Here is a 26,638-nt window from a genome sequence, read left to right as displayed (position 1 = left end):
CACAACATTGTATCTAGTAGATACAATGTTGCGCTGCGCAGCAGCCGGCACAAATGGGTTAAAGAGCAACCTGCATGTTGACAACACTCATTAATTATTGTGTTGGGAAAGAATGTAGCAAATCAAGATCATTTGCTATGCACTTACTTACCCAGAGGTTTGCAAACCTGCATAACATCATCAACATGTGAACATCTAGGTCATGTGATCTTTAACAGTACATAATTAAGGTCATGAGATCTATAAAAATACATAATTAAAGTCACGTTATCTATGGAATCATTGAGGTCATGTGATCTATGACGTCATTAAGGTCATGTGATCTACAAAATCATTGAGGTGATGTGGTCTGTGACATCATTACACCATTAAGGTCATGTGGTCTATGACATCATTACATTGTTAAGGTCATGTGGTCTATGACATCATTACATCATTAAGGTCATGTGGTCTATGACATCATTACACCATTAAGGTCATGTGGTCTATGACATCATTACACCATTAAGGTCATGTGGTCTATGACATCATTACATCGTTAAGGTCATGTGGTCTGTGACATCATTACACCATTAAGGTCATGTGGTCTATGACATCATTAAATCGTTGAGGTCATGTGGTCTGTGACATCATTACATCATTAAGGTCATGTGGTCTATGACATCATTACATCGTTAAGGTCATGTGGTCTATGACATCATTACATCGTATGCTCCAGCCTTGATCTGCTGGTAGAGTCGATGTTGATCTTCATCCCAGAAGGGTGGGTACCCCACCAACAAGATGTATAGAATCACACCTGATAGAAACAACATGTAAAGAGTTACACCCTATGGAAACAAAATGTATAGAATCACACCTGATGGAAACAACATGTATAGAGTTACACCCTATGGAAACAAAATGTATAGAATCACACCTGATAGAAACAACATGTATAGAGTTACACCCTATGGAAACAAAATGTATAGAATCACACCTGATAGAAACAACATGTATAGAGTTACACCCTATGGAAACAAAATGTATAGAATCACACCTGATAGAAACAAGACGATAAGAGTTACACCCTATAGAAACAAGACGCAAAGAGTTACACCCTATAGAAACAAGATGTATAGAGTTGCATCCTATAAAAACAGATGTATAGAATTACTACCTATAGAAACAAGATGTACAGAGTTACACCCTATAGAAACAAGATGTATAGAGTTGCATCCTATAAAAAACAGATGTATATAATTACTACCTATAGAAACAAGATGTACAGAGTTACACCCTATAGAAACAAGATGTATAGAGTTACATCCTATAAAAACAGATGTATAGAATTACTACCTATAGAAACAAGATGTACAGAGTTACACCCTATAGAAACAAGATGTATAGAATCACACCAGTTAGAAACCAATATATAGAATTACACCCTATAGAAACAATAATAGAAAATAAATGGAATAGAGCTAATAGAACTTACCACAGGCCCAGAGGTCGACTGCTTTGCCGTAAGGATCCTTCCTCAAAACCTCAGGTGAAAGATAGCCAGGGGTCCCAGCAAAGCCTGTAACACGCACACACACACACACACACACACGCACACGCACACACACACACACACACGCACACACACACACACACACACACACACACATGCATAGAGTGTTTAACAAGATAAAAATATGAACAGTTTTTATAAAAAATCTTTCAGTCAGGTGTTAATTATTAATGATTCTGAAAGCAGTTAATTCAAACATGTTTAGTATTTATTAAAAGTATTTTTGTAAATTTGTAAATAGGGTATTATTAAAATATAACATATTTATAACAACCTATGGCTAAAGTATTTAGTAAAACATGCAGATACAGTAATAACTGAAATAATATTTTATTTATATCAACATGTAGACATAGTATTTATTAAAGCATGTAGAGTATTTATCAAAACATGTAGGCATAGTATTTATTAAAACGTGGAGACATAGTTTTTATTAAAACGTGTAGACATAGTATTTATACAGTACTTATTACAACATGTAGAGTATTTATAAGAAGCAGTGGTTACCAAACCAAGCCTGCTGCTCTCCCTCCACCTCGATGGCCAGGCCGAAGTCAGCCAGCTTCACTGCTGCCCCCTTCGACTTGGAGGCCAGCAGCAGATTCTCTGGCTACGATAGAAATCACATGTTATGATCATCTTCAGTACTATACTAACATGTAGAGTATGTTTAAAGCTGCTGTATGTAAGATACTAGAGTTGTAAAGGGAGAGCAGCAAAGAAGATTACAATAATGAGAATCCGTCTCGGGGCCACGGTGACGCTAGAGCTCAACCAACAGAGCCTTCTAATTGGATGCTGCCACATGGGAAGGCACTGATGGAGTGCCCACCGGCACGTTGCTTAATGCCGTAATTATAAAGACGTGCCCTCTTGAGCTGCAGCGTTCGATAACGGGTCTTACAGTGTCCTAGTGACCAAATCGTGCCTTTCAATGTCCTGGACGTTCCTCAGTGGTACCCTTTCATATGGAAATGGATGTCTTTATGAAGTATCCCCTAGGGTGAACCTACATGGCAGCGTCACAAAGGGGGGCCCTCCAGTAGAGAGAATAGGGTGCAGTATAGGGTAGGCCTACAGGTGGACACATGCTGCAGTGCAGTATAGGGTAGAAACATTGAATATGAATATGGTTAAAACAAGTTGTACCTTGAGGTCACGGTGAACCACACCACTCTGGTGACAGTGAAGCACCGCCTCCAATATCTGCTGGATACAGTGGCTGCAAAAATACAAAGACGAATTTAGGGTCAGGGGTCAGGTTTAGAATGGGTGTTTTCATGAAGGGCTTATAGAGAAATGGGTCAAGGGTCAGGGGTCAGGGTTAGGAAGGGTGTTTTCATGAAGGGCTTTTACAGTCTATGAGTTAGGGTCAGGGGTCATGGTTAGGGGCAAAGAGGAAGTACGTTTACTGACCTGGCATCGGCTTCACTGTAGTATTCTCTCGCTACGATATCTTCAAATAACTCTCCACCAGTTACACTTAGAGAGGGAGAAAGACAACATAATCATATGGTGAGAGGAAGAGTGAGGCAACAAAATCTTATTGTGAGAGAAAGAGGGACAACAAAATCATATGTTTAGAGAGAGAGAGTGATAGCTATGTTACATGGTGAGAGAGAGATAGCTATTTCATATGGTTAGAGGGAGAGAGACAACAGAATCATATTGTGTGGGAGATAGAGAGGGGGAGAGAGAAAACAGAATGCTATGGTGAGAGAGAGAAAATAATATGGTGAGAGAGAATATGATGAGAGAAATAGGCAGAGAGAGACAGAGAGAGAGAGAAAGAAAGAAAGAAAGAGATGGAGAGAGAGAGATGGAGAGAGAAAGACAGAGAGACAGATAGAGGAAAGGATACAGAGAACGAGAGAGACAGACAGAGAGACAGAGAGAAAGACAGAGAGACAGACAAAGAGACAGAGATATGGACAGTTAGAGAGAGACAGAGAGGGAGACAGAGAGACAGATAGACAGAGACAGAGAGATAATGTAGAAACTCACAGGTCAAATATCAGATAATGGTGTCCTTCCTCTGAGATACTGTCATGTAGACGGACTGAAAGGAAACAAAATTCAGAAAGCTTACATAACGATCAGCAACTTGTTGAGTGCATGATGCCACCGTGACCCTGACTGGTTAATTGGTTAAGGTTGGTCTGCAGTCCCGTTGAACACAGAGACATAGGCCTGACCATAAAGAACTGTTGCCTAGAAACCAACTCCAAGGCCCACTCGTATATAACTCCAACTCTCCCACTGATCAAATATTTCCACAGTTATGCACATAAGCTTCAAACGTTAGTCACCGGATGTCGCTAACGTAGGTGCTAGTCTATCAGGTTGTAATCTGGAGTTTATCAGGAGTTTAGCAGGAGTTTAACAGGAGTTTAGCAGTCTTATTAAAGGGGTTAGTCTGCGTAGAGTGGATTGGGTTGAAGCTAAAGGACCCGATGGCTGCAAGCCGTACACGGTGATCCACAGAGGCTAGGTAGGAGGAATAGCCAGGCTGTTGATCATCAACAACACAGATATCTGAACACGGTGTCCTCCCTGCACCATTTGACAAAGGAACTGGCCATTACTTCTGAGTCATTATGAGTTTGTAAAGCTTCTACTGCTCCATTATGTCGACGCCTCATAGCTCATAAGAACCCCCAAGCCAGAGCCTGTTGGGATCGTAAAGGACGGATTGGGGGGTCCTGGGTGTATGGGGGTCTGGGGGGTGTCCTCGATGTGACGGGCTGGGGGGTCTGGTCTGAGTGTGTCCTGGGTGTACGGCGTGCTGGAGCCAAATGCAGCACGGTAGGCAAGATCCAGGGACTCGATTCAACCCTAACCCTGAATATGCCAGTCTGTGTGCGATGATATTGTTGATATGAGCAAACACAAAACACAAGATGAAATACATTCTCTCCACATTGCTATGGAAACAAAGAACAGGTCTCTGCTCATCGCCATGGAAACACAGAACAGTCCCGTCCTCTCTCCCATCACCTATCAATCCTTAAGAGTCCACCTTTCACAAATATGTACACACATGCAGGTACGTGCACACACAAAAAGACACACACACACACACACAAACACGCATGCAAACACACACACAAACACACGCACACGTGCATACACACACTCACACACACACACACACAGACACAGACACACACACACACACACAAACACACACACACACACACACACCCACACAGGCTCTTAGGCTACAGTGTGTAGGAGGTTGAAGCTGAAACAAGCACTTCCCTGTGCTGTTTTTCATTAATATATAACTACATGTATATATATAGTTTAATAGATAACTATTTATGCGTATATACTGTATATATATATATATATACATGCTGAGGAGCAGTATAATGTCCCAAATGCGAGAAGGCGTCCAATAGTCTTGATGCCTATTTCGTAAGCTTCCTTGTTAGGTGCCTACTTTGTGGAAGTGGATCATGAAGGAAGGCTAACCTGCTAATCTAGTAGCATCATGTTCATATGAACGTTTTTTATTATAAATGGTTAGATAAAAGAGTTTTCTTTCATAATAAGGGAAATAAAAGAAACATGGGAGCTGTCAAATAAACAATGTTACATTGACAAATGTAATGTAATAAACCCTCTAAATATGTAATAAACAATATTACATTGACAAATGTTTGTAATTATGCCTGTTTATAAAAAAATTATAAACTTACCGCACAGCCTTCTGGGATATCTACCCAGACACAGATACAAAGCTATACGGATGTTTCCTTTGCTTACAAGTGCATTAGGACTGCACCACTAAATTACCTATATTTGCATCATATTTAGGAAGCATCCTTTTTAGGAAGCATCCTTGTGAGTCAAACAATGACATAACAAAGCAGTATTCTGGTGGCAGTAGTAGCTGTTAAGCGAGTTGTAATCCTAGAGGTAGTTATATATATATATAACTACTTATATATATATATTTATACTAGCAGTACTTAGATATATAGAGTAGCAGTAGCACAATGTAATCCAGTCCAACTCACCAATGTTTGGGTGTTTCAGTAAGCGACAAATTCGAGCCTCTCTGTCCAACTTCTGGTGGTCTAAGAAAATAAATACAGAAAATTAAGGTAATTAATGTATATTATTTAATAATATATTGATATAGTACAATGCTCTGTACTATATAGATACAGATACAGACAAAGATACACAAGTTAGGATAGTATTATATAATAATATATCTAAGGCTCGGTGCTATATAGATACTGACCTATAAAGTTAGATAATATTAAATGATAATATATCTATAAACTGGGGCTAGTCGTAGGTGTGCTTTAAAAGTGATGAGTACATTATTTGATTGAATGGGTAACCACTGAAGTGATGCTAGTGGGCCTAATGTTCTAGAGTTGGTTTTATATAGCTCAGCCGCCTGGCAGCAAAAGGCTGCTGAGCTATATAAACTCTGCAACCATCAGGATGCTTTTGTTGTACAGTGGCAGGCTTTAAGAGGAAAAATGACCCCTGGGGAAGGGTTGATAATGGACAGAATGCTACAGAGTCCGGAACATCTTAGACTAAGTGCATCTAGAGAGCAGGTTGTAGATTTCATATATCGTGTCTTGCATTTGAGTATTTTAGGTTATAGGAGTCATTGGAGTATTAAACGGTATTATAGGAGTATGACAGTATTATATGAGTATTAAATGGTATAACAATAGGAGTATTATATGATATAATAGCAGTTAATAAGGTATTATAGTAGTATTACAGGATTATTATATTGTAATGTTGGAAAATTATAATTTTTGTTAAAATTGTACGGTATTATAGGAGCCTTATACAGTATTATACATTATTATAATAGCATTCAATTGTATTATAGAAGTATTATACAGTATTATATGAGTACTATATGACTCTACTGACCTCTACTGGTGAGTTTCTTGGTGTTGATGATTTTGGCAGCGTACTCCTGGCCTGACAGCACCTTCACGCAGCGGCGGACGATCGAGAACGCTCCTCTGGCAGGAACACAACATAACAATACTCAGCAATGTATACATATACTGTATATACAAAAACATGTAAGATATCATATTCAGAGGCTTTGGACAGTAGTCAGGATACACTTTTTGCTCGCTTTATTGTGTTGTACATTTTATACCAAAATTATTCCATTGACATTTTTGGCCAGCATTCTACACTCCAAAAGCCAATCAGCGATGCAGGCAGCGAAGGACAGCTGGCCATCCAGGGTCACGCTCTGTCCGAGTCGCAGGCACCACAGAGTGGTCGATATTTGAGAAGTCGTTGATGGGAGATGGCTTCCGGAGCACCTCATGCCGGACCCGATCTTGGGGTGGTGTGTTGACAACCACTGAGATGTCAGCCAGACACACAGAAATTCCCGCTGCAACCGTGGTTTCAGGCCTCTAAAAACCCTGAATTCGATGTCATCAGTATAGCTTTGGTAGGAAAAAGCCATGTGAGTGGATGCCAGAACCCAGTGACTTGGTGTTCAAAGAGATAAGGATGGGACCCAGAACGGAACCCTGAGGGACCCCAGTGTTGGGACTCCAAGTTTCAGACATGATTCTTTCCAGTTTCCTCTGTAGGTGAGATCCGTGTGGTAGGATAATCTGGTGGTTCACATTGTTCGAAGGCTGCTGAAAGGTCCAACACAGTGACTATTGAGGAGAGTGGGGCTGTTCTAGCAGTGTGAAGTTCATCTTTGATGGAGGCTCAGTTGCTTCTGCTTGCTGAGGGTCCAGAGGGTTGTTCAGCAACCCTTTGGAGATATGCAGAGCTGGGAAAAGACTGGAATCTCAAGAGTTTTGGGAATAAATGATGGAAGAAAGACCGGTCTTAAATTCTTCACCTCAGATGGGTTTAGTGTTAGTTCCTTTAAAACAGGGATCACTCTCGCTGCTTTAAGAGTGTCCACTTTAAGAGTGGTCGTCAAAGAGCTGTTGATGAGATGGATGAGGAAAGGTGAGATAGAGGTGTAGAGAATAGACAGAAGAAGGTGAGTTCTACAGGTCAATAGAGTCTGACCTTCTCTACAGGTCAATAGAGTCTGACCCTTTCAACAGGTCAATATAGTCTGACCCCTTCTACAGGTCAATATAGCCTGACCTCCTCTACAGGTCAGTAGAGTCTGACCCGTTCTACAGGTCAATAGAGTCTGACCTCCCCTACAGGTCAGTAGAGTCTGACCTCCTCTACAGGTCAGTAGAGTCTGACCTCCTCTACAGGTCAATATAGTCTGACCCGTTCTACAGGTCAGTAGAGTCTGACCTCCTCTACAGGTCAATAGAGTCTGACCCGTTCTACAGGTCAGTAGAGTCTGACCTCCTCTACAGGTCAATAGAGTCTGACCTCCTCTACAGGTCAATAGAGTCTGACCTCCTCTACAGGTCAGTAGAGTCTGACCTCCTCTACAGGTCAATAGAGTTGAACCTCCTCTACAGGTAAATAGATTCTGACCCGTTCTACAGGTCAATAGAGTCTGACATGCTAGGACAATCACCATATTACCCCCTATGGTTGATGTTAGCTGCTTTGACCAGTATGCTACACCCTAGGGGTGTTTTTAGCTGCTGGGACCACCATACTAAAACCCTATGGTGCGAGGTAGGACCACCACCATACTACACCCTAGGAGGGATGTTAGGTAGCTCAACCCTGCTTCAACCTAGAGATGGTTTTAGGTTCTAGGGCCATCATGCTAGCCTTTAGGGGTGGGGTTAGCTGCTAGGACTACCATGCTACACCCTAGTGGTGGCGATCGCTATGCTACATACTGGGTGGTGCTAACTATGCTACATATTGGGTGTAGCTAGCTATGCTATATAGTGGGTGTAGAATGGTGGAGGTCCTTTGGTCCACTACTTATGGAAATTAGATATTTTAGTTTGTGATTTTGAACACTTGCATTTCAGAAAACAACTCAAACAATTTAATAAATCTAAAATATCACATACTTACAATAATAAATATATATATTATATGTATATGTATATCTTCTACCTCTACATATTGATGTGAATATGTATACATACATACACAGGCACACACACAGCTGGAGGAAAACAATACATTTATTAATAATATAGACTAAAAAAAAATTAGATGAGATTAAATAAATAAAACGTTATCAATAAGATACGATGACTTGATCACAACTTGCTGGGGCTCCTGAATCCTCCCTGTCCTCCACCCACCTCCACGTTATGTAACTCTGAGCTGCCTGCGCGCGCACAAGTCTGTGTGTGCGCTTGTGTAGGTGGACTGTGTGTGTGTGTGTGTGTGTGCGTGTGTGTGAGTGCATCTGTGTGTAGGTGGATTGTGTGTGTGTGTGTGTGTGTGTGTGCGTGTGCGTGCATGAGTGTGTGTAGGTGGATTGTGTGTGTGTGTGTGTGTGTGTGCGTGTGCGTGCATGAGTGTGTGTAGGTGGATTGTGTGTGTGTGTGCGCGTGTGTGGGTAGTTGGAGTGCGTGTGCATATGTGCGCGTGTGGGTAGGTGGATTGTGTGTGTGTGTGTGTGTGTGTGTGCGTGTGCATGGTTCGATGGAGGGTGTGTGCGTGTGTGCGCGTGTGGGTAGGTGGGGTGCGTGTGTGTGCGCGTGTGTGTAGGTGGACTGTGTATCTAAGTGTGCGTTTGTGTTTGTAGGTGGAGCGCGTGTGTGTGTGCGCGTGTGTGTAGGTGGAGTGTGTGTGTGTGTGAGTGTAGGTAGGCGGAGCGTGTCTGTGTGTGTGCTCGTGTGTGTAGGTGGATTGTGTGTGTGTGCGTGCCTGTGTGTGTAGGTGGAGAGTGGGATGGGGTCAGAAGGGTCTCTCTCTTTGCCTTCTCCCTCCATCCTCCTACCTTCTCCACCTCATCCGCGAGCTATGCTCATTTTAATTCTCAATCCTAGAACGCACTTTCTAGATTGTTCTGGCACAAAGCGCTCATTGTAGATATAAATCATGTAGACTCCTAAACCCATGAGTTGGACAGGGACGCTGGGTCCTTCCAAGAACAAGAACATTAATGAGTCTCCATCGTGATAAAATGGATAGATTACATAAAATACTTACTTCCCCAGTTCCTCAAACATCTGGAACTCCTCTGTGAAGCGGGTGCAGATTACCGTCGTCATGGTGATGGGTTGTGTCAGATGCTTCCCCAGCGATGGAATCCGATGTCGCTCCTTCTACCTTTCTATCACTGTCTAAATATTCAGATGTCCATCTACCTCCCTCCCTACCTACCTACCTACCACCTACCACCATCCCCAAGTCAGAATGAACCAAAAGAACAGTCACTCAGTGGAAAAGGCAGCCAACGGGTCCCTCTTGGTTCTTGTGTCAAGCAGGAGAGAGAGGGATGAAAGATGGATGGAGCAAGAAGAGAAGAAGAGTGAAAGAGAGAGAAAGGTTTTCTGTCATTTGAGCCCTCCCAATCAACTTCCTTATCAACCAATCGCAACACAGACACTCTCTGTGCCTCTCTCCCATGCACACATACACAGTCCAACTGTCGCCATAGCAACTGCCTCCTCTTTCTCCCGAGAAGACAGACGGAGAGCTTGAACACAGAAACCTAAAATATACAACATTTAAATATATAATCAAATAGACAAGTGCATGCAGAAATATGGAAGACATACATATTCATATATATTGATTCATGCATACATATATAAATACACCAATATATAACTACCCCCACACACACAAATATATAACTACCCCCCCACACATACACACACACACGACAGGGCTGACAGATTCACACGATAATTCAGTGCAATTAAAATGATTTATTCATGCATTGATAATTGTTTTAAGCAAAATGATCTATCTCTAGCTGTAGTACATGCAGTAAGGTACCAATAGCAACATCCCATGAAATCAGTTGGCGATGGTAAACCGTGGTGTGTGTGTGGGGGTGGTAAAAAATACTAAACATTGTTTTCAAGTGATAGTGCTTTATTTAATTAAAATATATCTCCAGCATCAGCCAATCAGGTTACACTTGCCTAAATAAACCGGACTAGATAGTCCAGACCAGACTGGAGCAGTCCGGATCAGACTGGAGCAGTCAAGACTAGACTGCACTTGACTGGACCAGTAGGGAGGTGCCTGTCACTAAACCGAGACCAGAGTAGAGCTGTCGGTCTGGAGTCTGGACCAGACTGGACCGGTCCGGACCAGTCTGGACCATACTGGAGCAGTCGGTCTTGAGTCTGGACCATACTGGAACAGTCAGTCTGGAGTCTGGACCAGACTGGACCGGTCCGGACCAATCTGGACCATACTGGAGTAGTCGGTCTTGAGTCTGGACTGGTCCAGTCTAAACCGGACTGGACTAGACCGGTCTGCCCTAGACTCATCTGGACTAGAGTGGACCAGTCTAGACTAGAGGTCTAATCTGTCTGGAGTCTAGACTAGACTGGTCTTTACTGGACCGGCCTGGCTGGACTCTGGGCCAGTCTCGCTTAGACTGAACTCGACTGTCTGTGGACTGGACTAGATTAGTCTGGATTCTGGACCAACCTAGTCTAGACTGGATACGACTGGACTAGCGTGGACCAGATGGTTTAAGGGTCAGTTCCCAACGGGTTCAGGCTGGACTGGATCCGTGGGGCTGAAGGCCAGCAGCTCTGGGCTCAGGTTCCGGGTCTCTGCGATGAGGCGCTTGATGCCGACCATCCATTGGCTGACTTCAGTCACATGGTCCACCATGAGGGAGCGGTGGATATCGTCAGCCGCGCTCCAATGAGAGCTCTTCATTTCTAGAGCGAGAAACAGACAGACAGGTGATAGAAGACAGACAGGTGATAAGACACAGACAGGTGATAGGAGACAGACAGGTGGTAGGAGTCAGACAGGTAATAGAGAGACGCTAGACCTCTCCTCCCACCACAATACACCCCACCCTACCCCTATAGACCCACCCTACCCCTATAGACCCGCCCTACCCCTATAGACCCACCCTACCCCTATAGACCCTACCCCTATAGACCCGCCCTACCCCTATAGACCCGCCCTACCCCTATAGACCCGCCCTACCCCTATAGACCCACCCTACCCCTATAGACCCGCCCTACCCCTATAGACCCGCCCTACCCCTATAGACCCACCCTACCCCTATAAACCCGCCCTACCCCTATAGACCCGCCCTACCCCTATAGACCCACCCTACCCCTATAGACCCCACCCTACCCCTATAGACCCACCCTACCCCTATAGACCCGCCCTACCCCTATAGACCCACCCCCCTACCGCTAATCACCAATTAAGCAGATCACCGTTATGTTACTTGCGGCTATTTAATTTGAATGAAATATACTGTAAATAACCGTGACTGAAGGTAACGTTTACACAATTTTACAGCGTGAACTTGTTTTTGAACCTGAGTTCTGCCCGAGTCAAATCAGATTAATTTTCATCGTCATGGTGGTGTGGTCAACGGCCTCCATGGTCCAGCGCTTCTGACGTCATCAAACAACGCCTTCAGTTTCGGCCCCGAGCAGCAGAAACTGCATGTTTTATTTTACCTTGTTGAGCAGCTTAAAAGGTAAAGATCGAGGCAGGGAGAGAACACCATCTTCCTGTCTAACTTACAACAGGTGGTGAGACAGGTAATGACCGGTAAGTGAGACCGGTAACAAGAATCAGAAGGGGTTATCAGGTCGGACCAGTAACTGGAGAAAGGAAGTGAGACAGGAAGTGAGGCGTTACCTAGCGTCAGTGCGTTCATGCGTCTCTTGACCGTAGAGGACAGACGTCCAGACCTCCAGCTGTCCTCCAGGAGCCGAAGACGCTTAGCGATGTCCTCACACACCTGCCTCTGAGGTCAAAGGTTAGGGTTAGGGTTAGGGTCTGACGCCACTGGGGTCCAGCAAGGTGACTTCATTGACTCCAGCGGAGGACGGTCGGACTTACGGAGACGTTCTGACGGCAGGCCTCCAGGGCCTGAGCGAGGACAGAGCTCACTGCCTGGAGGTCGGGCTCCGGCTGGGGGTCCGGCTCCGCCCGGGGGCCACACGGGGCCTTGCTGTCGGGCCCTGAGGGGGGCCGGGACATGGGACACGGACCACCTGGAGTCAGACAACACCATCAGAGGGACGATTGCAGTGAGGACATCGGTGTTCAACTACACAGACTGGCCCCACCCCCCTATATAAGTTGCGCTCCAAAACATTCAAATGTGTCCGATAATATTGGATATAACATCTGCATATACAGTATTACATCACATGACATCAGCCTGTAACAGTGCCCCCTGCTGCCAAAGCCCAACCTGCACTACAGGTGTGTGAAGAAATGACTCATGATGACTGAACATGACATCATGTGATCTGCTGAAGTAACTTCTGAACATCATTCTGTCTGGTGAACTACAGAACACGATGCTGTCTGGTGAACTACAGAACATCATGCTGTCTAGTGAACTACAGAACATCATGTTGTATTGTGAACTACAGAACATCATGTCTGGTGAACTACAGAACATCATGTTGTCTGGTGAACTACAGAACATCATGTTGTCTGGTGAACTACAGAACATGACATCATGTTGTCTGGTGAACTACAGAACATGACATCATGTTGTCTGGTGAACTACAGAACATCATGTTGTCTGGTGAACTACAGAACATCATGTTGTCTGGTGAACTACAGAACATCATGTTGTCTGGTGAACTACAGAACATCATGTTGTCTGGTGAACTACAGAACATGACATCATGTTGTCTGGTGAACTACAGAACATCATGTTGTCTGGTGAACTACAGAACATGACATCATGTTGTCTGGTGAACTACAGAACATGACATCATGCTGTCTAGTGAAGCGCTGGTACCTTTGGGTGGAGGTGGAAGTCGACTCCCACATGGGGAGGAGGTAGCTAGACTCGGTGGCGGAGTTACACCGGATGGGGGCGGGGTTATCCTGTGTGTTGGCGTGGTCATCGTGTGTGGGGGCGGGGTTATCCCATGCAGGTGTGGGGGCGTGGCCTGTTGGTCAGGTGAGGTGTCTCCACATGGGGGAGGAGCCTGAAGACCTGGCAACCAATTGAAAGTGGTTATCCATATATATATACATCAATTTAAATATATAAATATAAATATATATCAATATACTATATATAATTATAAATACATAAACATACAATAATTTACGAAAACGAACAATGTACCAAGCCCACTGGGTTGTGTTTCTACTGGGTCCGTTGGATTAGGGTTAGCGTTAGCGTCAGAGCAGGGTCAGGGTCAGGGTTAGGGTTAGTCTCTCACCCGTTGCTGGGGGGGCTGGTCCTCTCTTGCTCAGGGGGCTTCGCGTGGAGCCGGCCACCTGAAGGCCGTAGGAGAACTGAGGAGGGTCGTTCCATCCTCGCTCCTGGTTACCTAGACGACCAGAGAGATTCAACTGATGATCAGAAATAGAGGTTCATTTTGTTATGGACATATATTGATATGTAACTTGCTTATAATACTATTACAAACAACCGTTTGGCTGCTTGACACCCTCACGATAAGGATGATAATACGACCAATATTAGTAATAATGATTCACAGCTTCAGTTTCATCTGCTCAGTGTAGAAACAAGCAACATGTAACTCCATATAAACAGAAAAGACACATGTAGACATTATAATATAAAGGCAGATTCTTTGGAATGGATGACGGTTTTCTTTTAGGGGAACGAGTAATAATCATACTCATACTAATAACCCATCATGTCTACATACTGTACATATATCTATGATACGTCTCTATTTTACACACACATACACTTATTAATTACAGTAGTTGAGGTGATATTTTAATGATAGATCTTATAATAACTCCATATCTCACCTGGTTTGACAAACAAGTCGTCCATGGTAAATATAGTAAGTCACTAACGTTAGCCACCTCACCAACCCTCACCAGTAACCTCAGTAACTCACTAACTAACCAGAAACCCCTATCTGTCTACCTACACAGCCAGCGGAGATAGTGCTGGTTAGTCTACTATAATATCGACGGTTACTAGATCACATTTACTAAATCGCTTCACACGGAAAACCGAACCCATCGAAGACTTGTTTTTCCGGTACACGTGTCTCCTCCATGACGTCATAACCTTTAACTCCACGGCGCTATCTAGCGGCGACAAGCAGTCTTATAATATTAATTATATATATCATATAATATACAATATAATTATTTTAAAACATCCTCCCACCAGTTACAGATTATATATGTATGTATATAAACATATAAATATATATATACATATTGGTCGTCCCATTTATTTACTGTTTACTATTGGTCATTCCGCAGTACTAATACACTGAACTTTGTGAAACACTGCACTATCCTGTAATCATACATTGTACACAGTAAAACACTGCACTGTCCTGTAATTATACATTGTTATTAGAAACACTGCACTATTCTGTAATAATACATCGTTTTGTTAGAAATACTGCACTATCCTGTAATAATACATGTTTTGTTAGGAACACTAGACTCTCCTGTAATAATACATGTTTTGTTAGGAACACTAGACTATCCTGTTGTAATGCATTGTTTTGTTAGGAACACTGCACTATCCTGTAATATATGGGGTGCGGAAACATATGATTGAATTATAATTGTAACATAAAAAACACAAATTGAATGGGGACTTCTTTGAATTGTACTTGAAAAATAAGCTATAATAGTTAGCTTAGCACTAGCAGGAGGAGTATAGGACACTCAAGGAAAGTCAGATCATTAGAGAGGGAAGGAAGAGAGGGAGGAGAGAGAGGGAGGAGGGAGAGACAGGAGTCAACACAGAGAGAGAGGGAGGAGGGAGAGACAGGAGCGGAGAAAGAGGTCAGAGAGAGGGAGGAGGGAGAGACAGGAGTGGAGGAGTGCGAGGGGGGAGAGAGGGAGGAGGGAGAGACAGTAGTGGAGAGAGATAGGGAGGGAGAGAAAAAGAGGGAGAGAGAGGAGTGGAGAGAGAGGAGAGGGGAGAGAGAGGAAGGATGAGAAAGGGCGAGAGAGAGAGAGAGAGTGCTGCGATGTTAGGGAATAGTTGAGGGAGGGAGGGGGGAGAGAAGGGAGAGAGCTACGTCATGGAGGGGAGGAGACACCAGAGGAAGAGAGAGAAAGGACATTAGCAACGACAGAAAGACATGCAGAGAGATGGATAGAGATACATAGAGATTGATATAGACACAGCTATCTATAGAGATATATAGCTATATAGATCTATAGACATGCTATCTATATAGCATGTCAACAGCTAGATATATAGAGAGCTAGATAGAGATATATTTACTGCTAGATAGAAAGATAGAGAGAGAGAGAAAGACAGAGAGAGAGAGAGAGATAGACAACAGACAGACAGACAGACAGACAGACAGACAGATAGCCAGATAGACAGATAGACAGATAGACAGATAGATAGATAGATAGATAGATAGATAGATAGATAGATAGATAGATAGATAGATAGATGTGAGCGTTTGTGTGTGGGAAGACAGATGATTGGACGAAATACACCAGGTGGCGATGCACTGGTGGGGAAGGACTACATGTTGGCCATCATTATGGTCAATTGTAATGGTATGTACACACACACACACACACACACGCGCAGAAGTAAACACGCACACACATGCACACACAAACACACACACACACACACACACACACACACACACACACACACACACACACACACACACACACACACACACATACTCTGATGCAAGCTGCTAGCAATGATGCTAGCTCTGTACTGGCAGTGATGGTAGCTCTTTACTCTGATGCTAGCTGTTTACTAGCAGCTATGCTGGTTCCACACTATCAGTGATAGTAGCTTTATAATATGATGGTAGCTGTGTATACTAACAGTGATGCTAGCTGTATATTAGCTGTAATGCTACCTCTATTCTAGAAGAGATGATAGCTCTTGACAATGATCCTAGCTGTATACAAGCAGTTATTCTAGCTTTGTACTGTCAGTGATGACAGCTGTATACCTTGATGCTATCTTTATACTGGCACTGATTGTTCAAACCAACAACCTGTGCATCACAAATAACTAGGCATGTCATATTTACTTGTGCTTCGGTCTTTTCTGTCTGTCTGTCCTGTCTGTCTGCCTGCCTGCCTGTCTGTCTGTCTGTCTGCCTGTCTGCCTGCCTGCCTGTCTGTCTGTCTGTCTGTCTGTCTGTCTGTCTGCCTGCCTGTCTGCCTGCCTGTCTGTCTGTCTGTCTGTCTGTCTGTCTGTCTGTCTGTCTGTCTGTCTGTCTGTCCGTCCGTCCGTCTCTCTGTCTATAGAAAACATCTGGTCAGACCAGAGCAGGTCAGATCCCGATCTGCCCTCAGACTGGAGGATGATCACGGACTCCTCTGGTACTTACTACTGGCATGTTGCCTCTGGCGCCACCCAGTGGCATCACCCCTGCGATGGCAGCAGCAAAGCAAACGGCACAAACCAGGTAGGTTACATTCAACAGTATACACACCCTCCCCCTTGCACCGTCCTTCAGACTATTCACCACCGTCTCGTCTTACGGAAGACATGACACATCCCCCTACACCAGGCATATGAGGCGTTGCAATCAGGTGGGAGGCTCAGGCGGCCCCGTTTCCAACCCAATCGAGCCAGCAGGTCATTGATTCCGACTACTATTGCACCGCTGAACAAGAACGTACCTGCAGGACAGCACTTTAAATAGCACCATGCACTTTCCCTCTCTCTGGACTCTCACAAGTATGCACAACTGCACTTTACCGTTCTGTTTATGACGTGTAGTAGGTCTTCTTTCCTGGAGTTGTGTTGTGGGGTGGGTGGGGGTGGAGGAAAAAAATGTTGTCTATCCTGTCTTGTCTAGCTGTCCCTTTCTGTCCCTTTCTGTCAAATAAGTGTATGGCGAAGGGCAAAATAAATATCTGTCTAGATATATATATATAGACCAGTCTCTAGACGATGGGGTACGCTACAGAGTCCAATCTGAACAATACATCACTTTCTGGCGCCATCCATCAAACACAAATTCTTTTTTTCACGTTGAAATCTTTTCCAGGAGATCCCTCCCACCGAACAAGACATAGAGGAAAGGTAACCAGCAATCAATACTATATCTTAATAGAATACAATATTATCATAGCATAATACTATATAATAATAATAGATCATCATCTAAAAACAGAATATCATATCACAACCATAATTTATCATTATCATATATTGCTCATATCATATCTTAATATGATACCGTTGTCTCCAAAAGGTCTGCGGACGACTCTGCCGCATCAGACACCAAGGTACTAAGCAGCTGTCTGTCTGTCCGTCTCTGAATGGGTGTCTCTCTCTCCCTCATGTTTTGCTGGTGTCTCTCTGATGGGTGTCTCTCTCCCCCTCATGTTTTGCTGGTTCCTCTCTGAATGGCTCTCTCTCTTCCCCTCATGTTTTGCTGGTGTCTCTCTGTGCTGATGTCTCTCTCCCCCTCATGTTTTGCTGGTGTCTCTCTGAATGGGTGTCTCTCTCTCCCTCATCATGTGTTGGTGTCTCTCTGTGCTGGTGTCTCTCTCCCCCTCATGTTTTGCTGATGTCTCTCTGTGCTGGTGTCTCTCTCCCCCTCATGTTTTGGTGGTGTCTCTCCGAATGGGTGTCTCTCTCCCCCTCATGTTTTGCTGGTGTCTCTCTGAATGGGCTTGTCTCTCCCCCTCATGCTGGTCTCCCTCTGTGCAGGTGTTCTCTGTGCGGTCTATGGGTTGGGTGGAGGTGCCAGAGGAGGGCTTGTTTCCTGGGCGGAGCAGCCTGACTGTTAACAACATCATCCAGCAGCTGTCTCACCACAGGAGCTCAGAGCAGACACACTGCCAAGGGCCCTGGGGAGAGGTACCCCAACCTTTACCCTAACCCTGGGGGAGGTACCCCAACCCTAACCCTAACCCTGGGGAGAGGTACCCCGATCCCAGCCCTAACCCCTAACCCTAACCCTAACCCTGGGGAGAGGTACCCCAACCCTAACCCTAACCCTGGGGGAGGTACCCCGATCCCAGCCCTAACCCCTAACCCTAACCCTAACCCTGGGGAGAGATACCCCAACCCTAACCCTAACCCTAACCCTGGGGAGAGATACCCCAACCCTAACCCTAACCCTAACCCTGGGGAGAGATACCCCAACCCTAACCCTAACCCTAACCCTGGGGAGAGATACCCCAAATCCCCCTCCAACCCTAACCCTAACCCTGGGGAGAGGTACCCTAACCCTTACCCACCTTTACAACTCTACACTCTGCTTTACTTTATATCTCTTTTCTACTTTACAACTCTACTTGATTTACCACTCCGCCTTACTTTACAACCCTGCTCTACTTTACCCCCCTGCTCTGCTAACCCTGAGCCTGACCTCCCCAGGGCCAGGACATGCTCTTGGTTTTGAAGAAAGATACGTTAAGTCTGATGGATCCTTTAGACCACACCCTCCTCCACTCCCAGCCAATCAGTAACATCCGTGTGTGGGGTGTCGGCTGCAGCAATGGAAGGTAATATTGGTAATGTTAAGGATTAACCCTATCCCTCTTATCCCTCTTAACCCTAACCCTTGCTCTTACCCTCCAACCCTAATGTATGCATTAGATTGTTGGTTTTATTCAGCACTAACATTCACCTTTGTGTTTCCCCCCCCCCCCCCCCGCACCCTCACAGAGACAGGTAACAAAGCCCTCCCACCCTTCACCTAAAGTCCTTAAGCAAGAGTTTGATCTACTCCGAGGCATCTTCATAGCAACTGACTCACCATCTCACTAACTCACTAGCTCACCAGCCAACTCACCGACTCACCAACTCATCAGCTCACGACTCACCGACTCACCGACTCACCAACTCACCGGAACCTGACCAGAACACAGCGTCATCATCTAGATCAGGGCTGCCCAATTTGGGGCCGATTTTATTTGGCCCGCGCCTTACCCACTGTATATATTATTGTTTTCCGCCATCAGCGCTCGGAATCTGCGCTCGCTCTCATTGAATATTATTTATTGTGTGCACTTCCATTCCTGACCCTAGAATAACATTGTGATACATTGATGGTAGGGTGGCGCTGTTGAGCTCCTATCCTGTTCAGCCGCCTCCCACATATTTGACTAAATATACTGAAAGATTTAAATTTTGGCCCACGAGCCTCCCCACGATTACATTTTGGCCCTCCACTGGGAAGAATTTGGGCCCCCCTGATCTAGATCTACTACATCTGCGTTCTGCGCTCAATGCTCTTGATGTAAAATGCTTCATAGCGAGTCGAACACACTCTGTGGCGTCCTTGTGCGACCAGTGCTGTGGGGATGATTCAGATGAACACATGATGGAGCTTGGGGAGGGCTGTGTCTCCACCAGGGACTTCGCGTTCGTCACCGGGGAGAAGGACAGCTGCGTGCTCAAGGGGCACGTGTTCCGCTGCAACGCCCCGGCCAGGGCCATCGCCGCCGTGCTGCAGGACATGTGCGGCAAGGTGGGTGAAGGGGTGAGGGTGAAGGGGTGAGGGTGAAGGAGTGAGTGATTAGGGTGAAGGGGTGAGGGTGAAGGAGTGAGTGATTAGGGTGAAGGGGTGTGGGTGAAGGGGTGAGGGTGAAGAAGGGCTTAGGGTGAAGCGGTTAGGGTGAAGGGGTGAGGATGAAGAAGGGGTTAGGGTGAAGGGGTAAGGGTGAAGGAGTGAGGGATTAGGGTGAAGGGGTGTGGGTGAAGGGGTGTGGGTGAAGGGGTTAGGGTAAATAGGTTGGGGTTGAGATTGAAGGGTGAAGGGGTTAGGGTGAAGGGATTAGGGTGTGTGAGTTGAATGAAGGGGTGAGGGTAAAGTGTATCGCAACAGAAAATGCAGTGTTTGATTTCAGCCCAGGTCATTTTATTAGTATTAGGGTTATGGTGGGACTACCCCTTCCGAACTAGGTGCTTTCGTTTTTTTCCACTCCTTGGAGCCTGTTGATGTCATTTGATGTGCTTTGGGTTGATTTGGTCAGGGTTGATGTTAGGAGTTTAGGGTGATAGTGTTATGTGAGGATTAGGTTTGAGGGTGAGGGTGAGGTTAATGTGTCATGTGTTGTTTTTAGACGCTCATCCAATAATCCAAATTGGCTCCTTTCTAGATTTTGTCTGATAAATTGGTCAAACCACCCGACTCTCTGACACTAGAGGACATCTCCTCTCCAGACCTGCCCAGGCAAGGTACCCTAAAGAGATGAAACTGTTCAACCTAGCCTGCAATGTCATTCATGATCTATTATTCATATGATTCACTCATCTAGATGATGCCCCGGTATATATATATGCTGACGGTGTCATGTTCTTCCTAGTGGATCTGTTGGACGCAGTAAGACAGCACGCTCCACACTTTGATGTGCAGTACATTGGGAACCTTCCAGTGTCCCGGGCTATGGGTAGGTGACAGCGGCCTTTCTATCAACATGCATATTAACATTATCATTCGTATTCTTATCATAAACATAAATCCTAAACCTAACCCTAAACATCAAAAGTCCTATCACATGTGTGTCTGTCTGTGTGTGTATGTGTGTGTGTGTGTGTGTGTGTGTGTATGTGTGTGTATGCCTTTGTGCATGTTTTTGCGTGTCTGTCGGTCTGTCTCTCTGTCTGTCTCAATGTGTCTGTGTGTGTGTCTGTCTGTCGATCGTTCTGTCCGTCTGTCTGTCTGTCTGTCTGTCTGTCTGTCTGTCTGTCTGTCTGTCTGTCTGTCTGTCTGTGTGTGTGTTTCTGCGTGTGTGTGTGTATGTTTGTGTGTGTATGTCTCTGCGTGTTCCTGTCTTTCTGTCTGTCTGCGTGTGTGTATGTCTGCGTGTGTGTATGTCTGCGTATGTGTCTGTCTGTGTGTGTGTGTCGGCGTGTGTGTATGTCTGTGTGTTTGTGTGTGTGTGCGTGTGTGTGTGTGTGTGTGAGTATGTCTGCGTGTGTGTGTGTGTGTGTCTGCGTGTGTGTGTGTGTGTGTGTGTCTGCGTGTGTGTCTGCGTGTGTGTATGTGTGTGTGTGTGTGTGTCTGCGTGTGTGTGTGTGTGTGTGTGTGTGTATGTCTGCGTGTGTCTGTGTGTGTGTGAAGGTATGGAGGTCCTGAACAGCGCCATCGAGAGCATAATGAACACGACGGAGAGAGAGGACTGGGAGCCCGTCAGCCTCCACGTCTCTGACTCCCTGCTGTCCCTCAGGCGGGCGCAGGTACTGCACCCATCGAATAACAGAATCTCATAATAATAATAATTTAATAATAATAACATTATATAATATAATAATAATAGTAATATTATATAATAACATAATATAAATAATAATATAATAATACAAAAACAATATAATAATAGTAAAATAATAATAAAATAATAATAATTATTATATAATTATATAATTCTAATAATATAATAATATGATCATAATAATCATATATAATGCTTATATAATAATAATGTCATCACAGTGTTGTCCTTATGGGTTACATTGTCCAATGTAATCCAGTATGATGTCATGAAATCTAATATTGGGCGATATAATATGATTTAATGGAATAATGTAATCGAATTTGATGTAATGTTATTGAATCGAATGCGATGTCATGCAAAAGTATGTGACGTCATGTGACCCCGGCGCGCTCCAGGAAGAGGAGGCTTTGTGGGAGTGTCAGGTGAGTCACCTGACCTTCCTGGGCGTCGGCCACGACAGCCGCACCTTCGCGGTGATCGCCGACGGAGGGGCGCCGGGCTTCCAGTGCCACGTGTTCTGGTGCGAGCCGCACGCCGGCCACGTCTCCGAGGCGCTGCAGGCCGCCTGCATGGTGAGGACCTGTCTGTCTGCTCCTGTCTGTCTGCGTGACGAGAAGCTGTCTGCCTGCACCATGTTCTGTTATTATACTATCTGTGTTCTATAATTATATAAAATGTAGGCCATTTTAGAATTAATTATGTTATAATATACTTTGTTATTTTATTCTATGAAACGTACGATCAAATATATATTATTATTCTATTGTATATGTTCAATTATATAAATGTATTTTGTAGTACATTATTCTATTATTATAAAATGTATTCAATTATATATTATATTATACCATTAAATGTATTATATTATCATAATATAAATATGTTATTATACTAAATTGCATTTTATTATCGATATATATATATATTATTCTATTTTATATGTTTCTTTATATTAAATGTATTAGTTTATATATAATTGTTATGGGGACAGGACGAGAGGACCCAAACAAGGGTAACGACAAGCCGGGGCTAGGCAAGCGGTTGTCAGGCAGGCGAGGGTTCGGTAACAGACGGGCAGTCAGACAGGCAGGTGCTCGGCGGTGGGCGGGTAGTCAGGCAGGCGGAGAACTACGGAGAACTACGGAAGAGGAAAGAGGGTTACTGGAAGACAGGGAAAACGGGCTGGACTTGGTTTAACGCTGGTAGGACCGATACTGACTGAGGTGTAGTAAACGACGAACTGGCGCCGGCTGATTGGAGATCCCCGGCTGAAGTAGGGAACGGCGATTGCAGATTGCGGACAGGTGTGTTGAGAGGGTGAGTACCAATGGCGCCAAGCGGCCACTAGATGGAGGTGTTGGACCGTGTAGCAGGACGTGGCGTAACAATAATACTATTCTAACAATGGATTATACATTCCATTGTTATAATCTAAATTATACTCAATGCGTTTGGTGGTTCTATCCCCACAGCTCCAGTACCAGCGGTGTCTCGTGGCGCAGACCCCTCCGGTGAGGTCCAAGCACCGGCACGCTGGGACCGGTCGGGTCCAGAGAGCCAACTCCATGGACAGCTCCGCCTTCCTCCCGTCGCCCTCCTACTACCACGGCGGCAATGGGAGCAAGGGCGGCAGCAGCAACTGCAGCAACACCAGCGCAAAGAAGGGAATGCTAGCTTTCTTTGAGACATTTCGCAATAAACAGGCAACTACCCACTGGTGATTTGACTTGTTGGGGTTAGTGGCAATACAAAACCTATTCTATTGTATTAGATGAACTGCAGCTATTATTATTACAATCAATTAAAGTAAAACTGACCGCAACAAATCCTAATCCAGAATGTTTTCCCTAATCCTGAATGTTATCCCTAATGCTGAATGTTGTCCCTAATCCGAATGTTGTCCCTAATCCTGAATGTTGTCCTTAACCTGAATGTTGTCCCTAATCCTGAATGTTGTCCCTAATCCTGAATGTTGTCCCTAATCCTGAATGTTGTCCCTAATCCTGAATGTTGTCCCTGACCTGAATGTTGTCCCTAATCCTGAATGTTGTCCCTAATCCTGAATGTTGTCACTGACCTGAATGTTGTCCCTGGCATCTAATTATGTGCCTGATCCCTTATGCTGTCCCTAATCCCTTAAAATGTCCCTAATCACTTATCACTAAAGATGTCCATGATCTCTTATGCTGTCCCTAATCCCTAATGCCGTGCCTAATCCCTAATGCTATCCCTTATTCCTTATGTGGTCCCAAATAATAATATTGTCCATAATCCTAATCCCTTAAACTGTCCCTAATCCCTTAAACTGTCCCTAATCCCTTATACTGTCCCTAATCCCTTAAACCGTCCCTTATCCCTTTAACTGTCCCTAATCCCTTAAACTGTCCCGAATCCCTTTTGATGTTGCTTATCCCTAATGCTGTCCCTAATCCCTTAAACTGTCCCTAATCCCTTAGACTGTCCCTAATCCCTTATGATGTCGCTAATCCCTAATGCTGTCTCTAATCCTTTATGCTGTCCATAATCCTAATTCCTATTTTCGTCCCCAATGTTTCCCTAATCCTAATGTGTCCCTAATCATAATGTGTACCTAATCCTAATGTCGTCTATAATCCCAATGTTATCCCTAAATAATGCCACTTTAAAAAACACACACAGACAGACACACAGACACACACACACACACATTGCATCAAACTAAATCAATGAATGCACCTTTAGTTAACTCTTCTAGTTAACGCTTAATGATGACTGGTTTGTAGTGCTCCTATCAGGAGATAATGCTGTGATTATACTATACTATTATACTATACTATACTAATGGTATGCTATATTAGTATGCTATATTGTATGCTATATTGTTATACTATTACACTATTGAGTCATTGTAGCAGATTATTTTTAGAATGATTTCGTTGTATTTGTAGTTCCGTGTATTCAGGATTATGGTTTAGGTATGTTGTTCAAAAATTGGGAAAATAACTCAGTACCTTTAGGCTGTGAGTCAAACATGTTAACCATTACACTATCCTGACCGACAATCATCTATATATATATATATATATATATATATATATATAGTCAGACAGCAGTTGATTGAGTATTTCAACAACACCATAGGAGAGCAGGCACACACAATACAATATCATGCATGTTATTTACATTGTTCTTTTTGAGTAACGTTTAAACCAAACGTTTTTATCATGTATATTCTTTATTCTAATGTTGACGACATACAATAAACCATGCACAGCTACATTGAATCAAGATTAATCTTTGTGTTGTATGAATTTTCTATGGCTGGTTGGAGGTTGACCACTTGGTAACAGTACTTGGTTCTAGAAAGAATACTTGGTTCTAGTAAGAATATTTGGTTCTAGGCAGTGGCGGTTTTAGACAAATTTTGCTTGGGGGGGGCAAGGAGGGGCCCGTGTTTGACCAGAGGGGCACAAATAAAATGGCAAAAGATATTTAAAGATTATAAACTTTGTTTTACTTTAAAATCATCAAACATTTAATTTGTACAAGTTTATTACTTCACCAGTCTGTAGTTTTCTGTCAAACTATTTTAATTTGATGGAGCTTATGCCCTAAATCATCAAAATCATATGGACATTTGTTTTGTATAAGCGTGCAAGAGAGGTAGGGCCATAAAAAATGAAAAATTTAAAATACAGTACAGGGTACAAATACAGTGTGTCAATGTGAAAAAAAACTCCAGGGTACAACAAAGTGCGAAACAATGTGCCATTTCCTATTTATTTGAACAGTTTCAGTGTGGAGAAACTGTGTTCTTCCCTTTTAGAAAAAAATCTCTGTTCTACTGTTCTTCCCTCACTTCATGATAGCTGCTAGAAAAAGAAAGTAAAAAAGGTTGGGGCATGCATTACATTTCGTTGCATAACCATCCCTCCCTACTTTGTTTTTCTCACGCACACAAAATATGGAACTATGCACACAATTCTGAAAACTTGAAGCTCATTTATCAACTACAAGACTCCAGACTGCTAAACTCTAAGCACAATTCCACTGTTTTCACATTTTTGCTAAATTCTAAGCACAAATCTCATCATGTAGCACACTGGGTTCAGCTGGATCACACTGGCCTTCAAAACGCAACAACTAATTACCAATAAGTCTAACTCACTTCTCACCTGTTCAAACTCAACTGGCAAAACAGTTCAATCATGTGTCAGAGCATAAAAGACGACCCGGTGCTCTACTGTGCTGTAGATATGGTCCTTTGGCCTGATCAGGACTGGAGGTGGGATACATACTGATTTACATGTAGATCTGTTTCACCTCATTTATATTCTTATTTCTATTTTTTGTTGGCCTACGAAAGGTTTTTAATGCAGTCAGTTCAGCTGAACATTTTACTGTATTACAGTAAAAATATATATATTTGCTTTGTTACCTTTTTGTACTTGCACTGATTTCATCATTACATCCCCGAAAGACAGTCCAAACATTTTCTTACAGTAGTGTTTTTCATTTGACTTAGTGCAATTACTGTACTGTAATTTACCAAAATAAGTAACATTGGTGAGAACAATGTTGCAGCATCAACGACCGAGAGAAAGAGAATGTGAGAGAGAGAGAGAAAGAAAGAGAGAGAGAGAGAGATAGGGAGTGACAGAGAGTATGTGTCTGTGATAAAGAATGTATGTGATAGAGAGTGTGTATGATAGAGTGTGTGATAGAGAGTTATTGTGATAGAGAGTTTGTGTGTGTGAAGGAGAATTTGTGTGATAGAGTTTTTGTCAAACTATCTTAAATTGGTGGAGGTTATGCCCCAAAATCATCAAAATCATATTAGCATTTGTTTTGTACAAGCGTAGGTAGGAGGTA

At 43.7% G+C, this 26,638-nt stretch overlaps 3 protein-coding genes across 3 annotated transcripts in view; 1 reads left to right on the top strand and 2 right to left on the bottom strand.

The window, feature by feature from the left end:
* Positions 1-9,684, bottom strand: part of camk2a (calcium/calmodulin-dependent protein kinase II alpha) — a gene marked incomplete at both ends in the record, with an annotated part of 15,198 nt that extends 5,514 nt beyond the window's left edge. The window contains 9 exons of the mRNA XM_079738990.1: positions 705-799; positions 1,478-1,561; positions 2,063-2,165; positions 2,705-2,777; positions 2,972-3,037; positions 3,560-3,614; positions 5,581-5,640; positions 6,470-6,564; positions 9,623-9,684. Of these exons, the coding sequence (XP_079595116.1) occupies positions 705-799; positions 1,478-1,561; positions 2,063-2,165; positions 2,705-2,777; positions 2,972-3,037; positions 3,560-3,614; positions 5,581-5,640; positions 6,470-6,564; positions 9,623-9,684 (693 nt within the window). The remainder of the gene's footprint in view (positions 1-704; positions 800-1,477; positions 1,562-2,062; positions 2,166-2,704; positions 2,778-2,971; positions 3,038-3,559; positions 3,615-5,580; positions 5,641-6,469; positions 6,565-9,622) is intronic.
* A 648-nt stretch (positions 9,685-10,332) lies between these two features.
* Positions 10,333-14,611, bottom strand: sra1 (steroid receptor RNA activator 1). The gene is made up of 6 exons (XM_079737858.1): positions 14,393-14,611; positions 13,828-13,938; positions 13,395-13,595; positions 12,476-12,630; positions 12,272-12,380; positions 10,333-11,322 (listed from the first exon to the last, which is right to left on the bottom strand). Exons 1-6 carry the CDS (start codon positions 14,415-14,417, stop codon positions 11,135-11,137), a joined length of 789 nt encoding a protein of 262 aa, XP_079593984.1. The 5' UTR covers positions 14,418-14,611; the 3' UTR covers positions 10,333-11,134.
* A 1,412-nt stretch (positions 14,612-16,023) lies between these two features.
* On the top strand, positions 16,024-24,882 carry apbb3 (amyloid beta (A4) precursor protein-binding, family B, member 3). The gene is made up of 12 exons (XM_079738819.1): positions 16,024-16,132; positions 16,853-17,013; positions 17,602-17,636; positions 17,809-17,842; positions 18,270-18,419; positions 18,942-19,069; positions 19,923-20,037; positions 20,669-20,747; positions 20,876-20,959; positions 21,634-21,749; positions 22,183-22,359; positions 23,260-24,882. Exons 1-12 carry the CDS (start codon positions 16,051-16,053, stop codon positions 23,506-23,508), a joined length of 1,410 nt encoding a protein of 469 aa, XP_079594945.1. The 5' UTR covers positions 16,024-16,050; the 3' UTR covers positions 23,509-24,882.
* Positions 24,883-26,638: the final 1,756 nt, after the last annotated feature.

This window comes from Pollachius pollachius (assembly GCF_949987615.1).
Source record: "Pollachius pollachius genome assembly, chromosome: 6".
Taxonomy (NCBI): Eukaryota; Metazoa; Chordata; class Actinopteri; order Gadiformes; family Gadidae; genus Pollachius; species Pollachius pollachius.
This window is presented reverse-complemented; position numbering and strand designations above follow the sequence as displayed.

What these genes read in the sequence shown, in the direction of transcription:
- sra1 (XM_079737858.1), bottom strand. Translation starts at nt 14,417, where the DNA reads ATGGACGACTTGTTTGTCAAACCAG. An exon ending in ACTTCCACCTCCACCCAAAG is followed by an intron (nt 12,631 to 13,394) that starts GTACCAGCGCTT and finishes GTCTGACTCCAG; the next exon opens with GTGGTCCGTGTCCCATGTCC. An exon ending in CCTGCCGTCAGAACGTCTCC is followed by an intron (nt 12,381 to 12,475) that starts GTAAGTCCGACC and finishes CTTTGACCTCAG; the next exon opens with AGGCAGGTGTGTGAGGACAT.
- apbb3 (XM_079738819.1), top strand. Translation starts at nt 16,051, where the DNA reads ATGATTGGACGAAATACACCAGGTGGCGATGCACTGGTGGGGAAGGAC. An exon ending in TGCAGGACATGTGCGGCAAG is followed by an intron (nt 20,038 to 20,668) that starts GTGGGTGAAGGG and finishes GCTCCTTTCTAG; the next exon opens with ATTTTGTCTGATAAATTGGT. An exon ending in TCCAGACCTGCCCAGGCAAG is followed by an intron (nt 20,748 to 20,875) that starts GTACCCTAAAGA and finishes TGTTCTTCCTAG; the next exon opens with TGGATCTGTTGGACGCAGTA.